Source organism: Argopecten irradians, chromosome 10 (genome assembly GCF_041381155.1).
Source record: "Argopecten irradians isolate NY chromosome 10, Ai_NY, whole genome shotgun sequence".
Taxonomy (NCBI): Eukaryota; Metazoa; Mollusca; class Bivalvia; order Pectinida; family Pectinidae; genus Argopecten; species Argopecten irradians.
Genome location: NC_091143.1, coordinates 31,590,629 through 31,600,680, shown reverse-complemented (window position 1 = coordinate 31,600,680; position 10,052 = coordinate 31,590,629). Strand labels below are relative to the sequence as shown.

Here is a 10,052-nt window from a genome sequence, read left to right as displayed (position 1 = left end):
TGAAATTCGAAATGGTGTCCATCTTGATGACGTCATAACTGGAACTTATACGATGTTAACATGGGTTTTTTTGTGGTTTTTGAAGCTTAAACTGATTGATAAGTGGCCAAAAACTTATTAGAAATAATAGTTTGCTATTGGGAAACATTTTTGCTGCGTCAAGCCAAATATGAAAAATTTGCTGAAAAATCACTATGTTTGAGCATAAAATCATATTTTTTCATTTCCAGTGTAGGAATCACTACATATATTGGATTTTTTGTTCCTGATATTTATTTGTTGTTCTATTGTGGTCATTTGTCTACTAAATATTTCTACCGATTAATCAAATCAATTTATCCCATAATTATGCATGTTTCACAATGGAAAATTATAAGTTTGACTTGATAACAGTTGATTATCATTTATGTTATGCACACCATACAAAGGTTCTGGTTGGTTGCATATGGCTTTTCGTTTGATTTTCATTTATAGCAGGCATGTTATTGACTCTATATTTGCACACTTTTTTATGGCAGAAATATACTTATAAGTATGTGGATGTTAGCTTCGTATTCATGAAATGCAGAGAGAAACAGCTGATCACAACAAAATAAAGATAAAGCTTAAGCTTGTTTCTATTCAAAATATGAAAATTATCTAACTCGAGTTTGGTACACGCGGTAAACAACAGTGACCTTTTGAAGAATCTGTATGCCAGTTGCTAACGGCACATCCACAAATCTAGCCCAGATCCGTTACTCAATGGAATAATTCTACATTGTAATAGAGGGATTAAATGTTGATCTTTAATAAGACCACTGAAAGTCGGTACATGTAGTACATGTTTACAATAATGGCCTATATAGTTTATTAAGCGAGAATCTGAATCCACTGTCAACGCTCTAGTATAGCTATACTTATTTTACCGGAGGATTGAATCGTGTCCTAAATTGGTCCTTTCCCAGTAAGTGTTTTTCAGAAATGATATTTTCAGTGTGTTTTTACAACTTTAACAACACGCTTTCCTATTTAGCTCTCCAGAGAGAAAAGAAAAAAGTAAGCATGCAACCTCGTCTTCTATGGTGAATGATGTGTACTGAAATAGCGTTTCCGCTGATTCTTTCACCATGAAGAAAATTGCATATATCGGCAATATCGATTGCACTAGGTTTTGTATTTTACGCAGTGTTTCTTTTTTTACTCCATTCTTTTGTCTCTGTCGACCTACCTACATTTCAATGAATTCTTTTCATGTTTATTATCAGTCAATGGTGATAGGTCATTAATAGTTGTATACCATGAACAAAACCTACAAACACAATTAATGATTGGCGTGTTAACTAATCTTTACTAGAACACTTATTTATAGTATCTGTAACCTAATAATGAATCTGAAATGGTCTTTACATTTATATTCTTAACAACTGAGTTTTGGCTTTGTAAGTGTAATCGTATGAGCTGAAACAAGAGAAACGCCGAAAAATGTAGATGAGTAAATATAATAGTTCTATTAACAGCCAGTGTCATGTAAGGACGGCCTCCCATGTATGTTCAGCGTGCTTTGGGAGACGACGGCAAATACGACGATGCCCTTTTGGAACAATAATCCTGAAAGCCAATGGCGATTACAAAATATGACATCGTGTCCATGTTTTAAGGTTGCTTCTTAGTTGAATCCTTATAGTTCGGTCGTTAAGATGGAAAACGTCCTGCAAGTAGTTTAAGGACTGACATCCCTGTATGCAATACATTGCTTGTGTTTTCAAAGGGAAGCTATGAATTTCTCATTATAATTTGGTAATATAAACGGAATCGATCTACTACTAAGAAAATGATAGTAACTGCTCTTATCAAAACGAGTTATACGCATTTTATTCTTTAACACGTGTTGTCATAGAAGACCGCACTGTAATTTACGCTACATTCCTGGGCTTAGTAAATGAAATACATTACTGATCTGTATTGTACTTAGCCTCTCTAAATAAAAATATGGCATGTTTAAAGATCAAGGACAATTTCCAACCAGGAAACTTGCTCGTTTATGAGGTTCACAGATGTGAGGAAGTATGACTTCAGTGTTGAAGGATTCTTAGGCATAGGGAAGGTTAATTGAAACTCTCAAATGCCTACTCCTAACCAATATGGTAAATACTCATTCCTATGAGAATGTGAAGTGAAAATGATCCTAAGGCGTTGTTTTTTGTTTTCATCTGAATCTTTGATAAATGTTTCATGATTTTTTTTGATGGTCATCAGTAATTTCTTGAAGACTTAGCAATGATTCCGGCATATGTCATGTCGCAAAGTATAGTTTTTGTTTTTATTTTAATGTTGTTCAGAGTAATTCAATATTTACATAAATTGTTAAAATCTTAAATAAGTGCATTATTTTTTCTCAGTTCTAAAATAACAACACAAATAAAATTAAAACAACGAGCTAACATGAATGCTTTTGATATCCCTATTATGTCTCTATCTAGGAATGTGTTAAAATGTCATTATTTTGTCTGTGGTGTATTTTTGACCCGATATACAGTGTAAGAGCAAATCCAGTCTACGTACAAAACATGGAATCATTTTCACGACATATATAAATGAGTTGGAGTTGAATCGTTTTAACTGTGATTTCCTATCTTACTATTCCGTCGAGAATTTCAAATGCGTCATGACACAATTAACCTAGAGAATTACATGCCATTGTGGGAACCTGATATTTATACAAGCAATGTGTGTTATGGTCATTCTGAACGTGTCGGGGTCATAAGTAGGGTGATAAGTCTCTGTTTGATAAAGGATCGGTCATGTTATGTATGTTAATCGGTACAAACCAGCCAGGGAATACAAAACAGACAACATTATAACACTTGCTTGTAATCAACAGCGTGTTTTTAGTATCAACGGAGTATTTACACAATGTAATGTGCCAACCGCTTTCTTTAAATAGCCACTAGAACCAATTCATGAACCATGTAATAATACCTGATATCGCTTGTGCGGGACTATTTTTTTCTATTCGTGATGATGATACCCTGCGCTAACCATCCGTCACTACAGGGGAGACTATTACCGCACAAACGGTATCGGATTTTACGTGGTACATGTATTAGTCCTATTGGCTACGATTAAAGGGTAGTTCCATTTCCCTTTATATTTTGACTTAAAGAAAGTGTTTCAAGTTGTAAATATGCAAAAAAATATATATACTAAAACTTCACATGTTATAATGTATTTATTACACACGTTATAATATGACAGTGTAGTGAAGACTTAATTATCCGAATGTGTTTATATTTGACCTCACATCCGAGGGGTAATAAACCAACTTCTCTCATACCTACACGTGTAATACTGGCTGGCCTCAAATAATACACTCATGTCCACCTGAGGCTGTATTACGTAGCTTCCCATGCAATAAAGCCTCCTGATGTCACACCGTCAACAAAATTTCTATTTTCTCGGTATAATTGTTGAATTGATTCATAAACTATGTTGGGTTTACTTTGAAAGATACACAATTTTCTTGTATGGAGAACCATTTGCAGTAGTTTTTTTATATCGAATTTATTTCAAAATGGCGGAAATCATGGTTATTTATTTTACTGTAGTTAAATTGCAATGAAACGTCGAGGTATGAGAGACAAATAATCTTTTACATGTGGATACGAAGGATATGGATAGTCTTCCCTCGGGATCACAAAATTTTGTAACATAGGTTAAAAATGTTGATCACAAAATGTTGTAACAATGACCCTCGGGAAGAATATCAATATCCTTCATATCTACATATTAAAAGAGTCTTAAAATATCATACTGTCATTGGCGATATTACTTGCTTAACATACGGAATTCGCAATTTTTACTTTAATGTCGTGGCGAGTAAAAAAATCCATCGTAACGTATTTATATATATTTACAGTTTGTCCGTCTTTATGTTATAAACATTAAGGATGATACTAATGATACAGTGTATACACCTGTCATTATATCTAGAAGATATATGCTGTGATGTTTTGACGACACATCATATAAGATACAGAAACAGCAAACAGGTAATGCCAGGTTTACACTATGTGCCCGGCGACCACGGTAGCCACGTTTGCCCGAAACGTGGTGCGGCGTAGAATTTTGGCTATTTTTGCAACTGTATTCAAGTTGAGCTAGGTCTTGTGAAGTTTTGCCACGGTCTTTTACGGATTACGTGGTGGACCGTGGATATAGGGGAAAGTGCTGTTCCCGGAGGTTAAAGGAACACTACGGCTTTAGCACGGTCTATCAAGGATACCACTTCGTTCTCTTCTGGCCTGTTACGATCTGATGAGGTCTGCTACTTTTTACACGTTTTGATCGAACTCCAATACGTTTTTCACGGTCCGCCAAGGCTTACTAAGATGAAAGTCTGATGCCGGGCTTTTTGGAGCAACTGAAACAATACTTATTGCCGAAAATGTAATTTCAAACACTTTTAATTACAAAATTTGTTAAAAGCATATTTGGTATAAATATATAATTATTATAGCCAAGTGTTTCTACGCAAATATTTTTTTCTGTACTCATTTAATCTGCCTTTTGCAATAATAGCTTTGGTATAATTTGAGGGTTTAAATGTGATTGATATTGGCTATTTATATTTATTAATACAAATGTTTCAATAAAGTAGCAAATATGTACCAGGCCAGGCAATGATACCCTCATCATATTTTGCTTGCAACGTAAGACCGTAATAAGACGTAACAAGCCGTATCACGTCTGACTTTCAACCGCTACAAGCCGTAAGATGCCTTGACAGAACGCATCAAAACGGTTTCCATCCACCTTGGCTTGCCGTAAAAACCTTGACAAACCTGGACAAAATGGCACAAAACGTGCAGCCAATCTGCATCAACCGTGGAAAAAACGCAACATAACGTCACAAAACTTGAAATCACCTTGAGATTCTGGAGAACGTGCTTGCTGCCCGTTTCACCACGGACCGTCTTGAAGTTCTGTTACGGCCTCGTACGCACTGTCACGTTTTGTTACGTCAATCCCGTTTTATTACGTCCTGTGACGTTCACCATCTGTACCGTGACTGCCGTGGCAAATATTTTGACAGTTCAAAAATCTGGCACGGCATCCACGGTAATCACGGCCGCTCACGTTTGTCTATCACGTCCTTCTGCGTTGTCTCGCGGTCACCACGTTTTGTCCACGGTGGCCTGAAACGGGGCTGCCGTGGCCTCCGGGAACATAGTGTAAATCTAACATTATAAGAAGAGTGGTTGTTGCCTAAACGTAAACAAATGGTGTCAATAATCGCCTTTTTGTCATTCAAACTTAATTTTCTGATCCTCTGACTTATGTTTTCCTTGGTGCTTTATATTTAACAGTTGCTACTTACTTTATATGAATTTATTTTTATAGCTAGCACATGCACCTATGTACAATATACCGTATACAATGTTTCGCATTGCACTTCCTTACGATAAATTACACATCAAGAGATCTAGTGACTGTAAAGTGGTAAGTTCTGCTATTTTCGTCCACTCAGAATCTTTAAAAAGTACATGAAAGTGTCAACAGGTCCTGCTAGTACAATAAAGCATCCTGAGTCCCACGTGTTAAACTGATAGACTTTTACGACTATGTCTCTGTGCCTCCACTACCTTTCATTACCTGTGTGATGACTGATGTTTAAAAGTCTTTATGGGAACTGGAGATAGTCGAAGAGGTATCTCGTACGGTGTTATGTCATGACATTTGCTTTACTTATAGGTCACGCACTTCAGAAGTCCTTAAACTCAACACATTGGTGATATTCTACACTTGCATATTACATAATTATCTACCCTTGCGGTTTGGTGTTGGGTGTGTTGCTTGGTGTCTTCGGTGGCATGCTTCAGTGATATAGCACTATAAAATGGTTCCACTATACAAGACACTACATGGATATACCACAGTCTCCCAAAACACGCACCTCGCACAACATACACACAACACACAGCATACATGTTAGGCCGTCCTTACATGACCATAGCTGTTGATAGGACGTTAATTGATCAAACAAACAAACAATTGGTGTTGATTATGTCGCAATAATGGGTACCTACTCGGAAGGGAGGTTTGTTTGTTTGTTTGATTAATTAACGTCCTATTAACAGGGAGGTAACTATGCAGACGTATATGTATATATATCACCGTTTTTCTCTTCTGAAGGACCAAACGATATGTCTGTTGTCGCCAGCAAAAGGTTTTTAATTTCACAAAGGAAACATTGTTTAAACGTATTTTTTAAGAAATACCGATGTTTACCTAATATGTAAATAATAGAAAAGAAGAATTCCCTTTACAAAAAATATGTGCAAGAATTAGAATCCATATCTTTGATGAAATACGCCATGTCGTAAACATATGTATCAATTTTCCAGTACGATTTTAAAGCAAATGTGAAGCAATAAATATCAAATCATTATGTAAATATTTACATGACATGTAAAATTTCAAAAAAATATCAAAAACTATCACCTGTGTTAGAACTACCAGAGAAATAGCATATTTCTTGATGTCGCAAAAACTGTGTAATCTACGATACCAACGCGCATTGACTGCGATATAATTTTTATTTTACTGTCTTTTGTAAAAAATAGTTACATAAAAAGAGCAGTATTGGTGCACAACAATGTTATGTGACAACATTTCAACCATAATATGTGAAATAAAAACACAGTGAACCGACAAAGGCCGTCTTAAAATGCGTTGTTTTAAGGATGTAAGCAACGTGATGAGTGCCAAGTATACATACACTGCATTCGAAACAGCTAGCAACGGTTTGTTTTTAAGCATTCGTGTTATAGGCTATATTTGACTTACCTTCGATATGAATTTCCAATCTTAAAAACACAATCAGCCGCTTGAACCACACATGCGTAATCTACATGATGTAATAAACGTTACTCGTATGAGAAAACAAACTGCTGAACTGTTTTTTGTGCAATTTGGTGTTCTTATACCTTAAATAATGTGTTGTGCGAGTTGCTTCCCTTCATTTTGATTGTGAACACGTGATTTCAGCAAATAATACGTCGGCTGCTAGCGAATGAAAGGGTCACCTTCGCGCCCTTTGCCAGTTTGTAGTTAAGTGGACGATTATTTTCAAATGGGAACTTATAAAAACGTGTTTATATAATGTACGATTCCTAGAAGAAACAAATTGCTTTGAAACCAATGATTATTTACAACGAATGGACGTACTATCGTTATATTATTCCCGACTTGAATGTAAGTAATGCGATTACATTTAAGTTCCAATTACAGTCAGTGTATATTGAGTGATAATTGCTGATATAGATGGAATAATTTTGTCATATTGTTTATTTTCAAAGAAAAATGTTCTGATTATTACGTATCTGTTACTGTTTATTTTGATTTTACTGGTATAAATGCTAAACTTTGCTCATCTTGTTGAGGTAACGTAGCTTACTCCTTATATTCAGATGCTGTTCAAAACATCCATCACATCATATTTTGATCACATGTTTAAATTAACTTTATTTCTATAAATTGTCTTCATATGTAAGCTTTATCTTGTGAGAAATAAATTGTATAGATACAAATATTCTCTCTTTAATGCTATATTTTGGACAGTAACGTAGATTACCAATATTGGTAACGTAGATTACGGAATCATTGGACCTGATTTAAGAAAGAAAAAAATAAAGCCGAAAAACACTTTATTTAAATTTCTAGAGATGGTGAAGTCACGGAAATTCAGAGGGAATATAGAAACCGAAAAAAAGGAAAAAGAAGGAGAGGCGTACGTTCAAAAAGAAAGAGAGAGAGTGAAAAAATATTATACTCCTATTGCTAAAAGAAGCAAGAAAGATGCAAAGCAAAGGCGTGATCAAGTCAGGAAAGCTGTTCAGAAACAAAGGCAGCAACAGAAAATATTGGTTAACAGAATGGAGAATGAGCGTGTACTACAAGAAATAACTGATAACATCGATACCATTAAAGATGATAACCTTGTTTCAAGTACCACTTCTGAAAATAACTCAACAACTAGCAAATCAATGGTTGTCAAACTTCCGTTCATGATAAAGAATAAGAACAAAGCAAGGACACGCAAAAGAGTTAGCAGAGTGACAGCAAGGCAGAGGCGAGAAATAAATAAACTCACTGATGAAAATAAGAAGTTAAAGCGAAAAGTAAACACAGTAAGCAGGAGAATACAAAGAACACGTAAAAGAATGGAAAAACTACAGCAGACTGCAACCACTGTTGTCGAAGAACATAAAACATTGACACCAAGAAAAAGAGTTTTCGCAGACCTTAGAAATAACGGTATAACTCCAAGTAAGATGCCCAAACCTATAGTCAAAAAACTGTTATTGGCAGATGTAATGTCCGAGGAGGTCAAAGCAGCGCGCGAGTCCAATGGAGAAAGGGGGAAATCCATCGTTAACAACGTCATTGCCGGCGCCATTGTAAAAAAATACAGACTCAAAAGACAAATGAGTCGAACCATGGGTATGGACAGAAGGACTTTGAAAGAAACAACAAAATCATGCAATGCTCCAAAACGGAGACGACTTCTACCAGTTCATGAAGCAACAAAACAAGCAGTATTTGAATTTTTGAATAGAGATGACAATAGTCGACAAATGCCTGGAAAAAAAACTCGAAAAAGGTTGATGGCGAACAAAAGCAAATGAGAGTTTTAAATGACAATCTTAGGAATCTATTTGGAAAATTCCAGTGTGAACAGAGCGACGTGAAAATATCTTTCACAACATTTTGCCGAATGAGACCCAAAGAATTCAACTTGACGCAATATATTTCAAGAAACAGATGTTTATGCCAGAAACACCAAAACATGGCGCTACTCTTAAAAAGCGTCAAAGCAGCCGGAGCAAATGTCCCTTTGAACCCTGAAGATTTCATCAAACGCGTTCAAAACAATGACATCAATGCTAACGAAATAATGACCGGGGTAAAAGACGATAAAGTGTCTTACGAACAGTGGAAAAGAGTAGATTGCGAAGACGGCAAAAAAAGAATGAAAATCGTTCAGCATCAAGTATCAAGAGATGAACTTGCAGCATTTTTCATAAAACAAACATGCGAGTTTCAGGAACATACACAGAGAATCAAGGAACAGTACAAAGCAATGAGTGATCTAAAACATGGGCTTCCTCCAAATCACGTTATTGTGCAAATGGATTTTGCAGAGAACTTCACCTGCGTCTCTGCAGACGAAGTACAAAGCGCGTACTGGAACCAGAATAGCATCACGCTACACCCAGTAGTTGCTTACTACAAAAATGATGAGGGCACCTTGAACCATTACAGCTACATCATTGTGTCGGATGACCTCGGACACAACTCCGGATCGGTGTTTGCTTTTATTCAAAAGCTGCTCCTCCCGCAAATGAGAGAGGACATTCCAAATATCAAACATATCCATCACTGGACGGTCAGTCCATCATCGCAATACCGAAATAAAGGCACATTCCAAGTAGTCTCAGACCATATGAACTTATTTGCAGTGTCAGCAAGTTGGAATTACTTTGAATCTGGCCACGGGAAGGGGCCTTGTGATGGCCTGGGAGGCACTGCAAAAAGAATGGCTGATCTTGCAGTCCGGCAAAATAAATGCAAAATTCAAGATGCCAAGGCTATTTTTGAGTGGGGTAATTCCTCACAAACAAGCATCAAATATCTGTTTGTAGGAAGCGAGTTCATCACAGAAGTACGGTCTGACCTTGAACAAAAAAACATCAAGTCTGTCAGCTCTGTAAGGCACCATGAAAATCAAAGCAGTGAATGCAGTATCAACGAGAATTACATCGTGCTATTGCCTAGACTGTCTTTCTGGTGAACTACACTCCGACTGGATACAAACAGATATTAGGAAGCGAGATCAGACTGTCCCTTCAATAGATGTAACGGAGCCTGTTCCTGAAGATCTTGAAATTCAAACCTATGAACCAAATACGGGGGACTACGTCGCGGCAACGACTGGTATATTGGAAAGGTGGTTGATGTAGATCTTACCGATGGTACATGCAACATAACTTTCATGGAGAAATCTGTTG

General features: G+C 36.4%; 1 protein-coding gene across 1 annotated transcript; it reads left to right on the top strand.

The window, feature by feature from the left end:
- The first annotated feature begins 8,665 nt into the window (after positions 1-8,665).
- LOC138334002 (uncharacterized) lies at positions 8,666-9,835 on the top strand. Its single transcript, XM_069282727.1, has one exon. The coding sequence runs from the start codon at positions 8,666-8,668 to the stop codon at positions 9,833-9,835; it is 1,170 nt and encodes a 389-aa protein (XP_069138828.1).
- Positions 9,836-10,052: the final 217 nt, after the last annotated feature.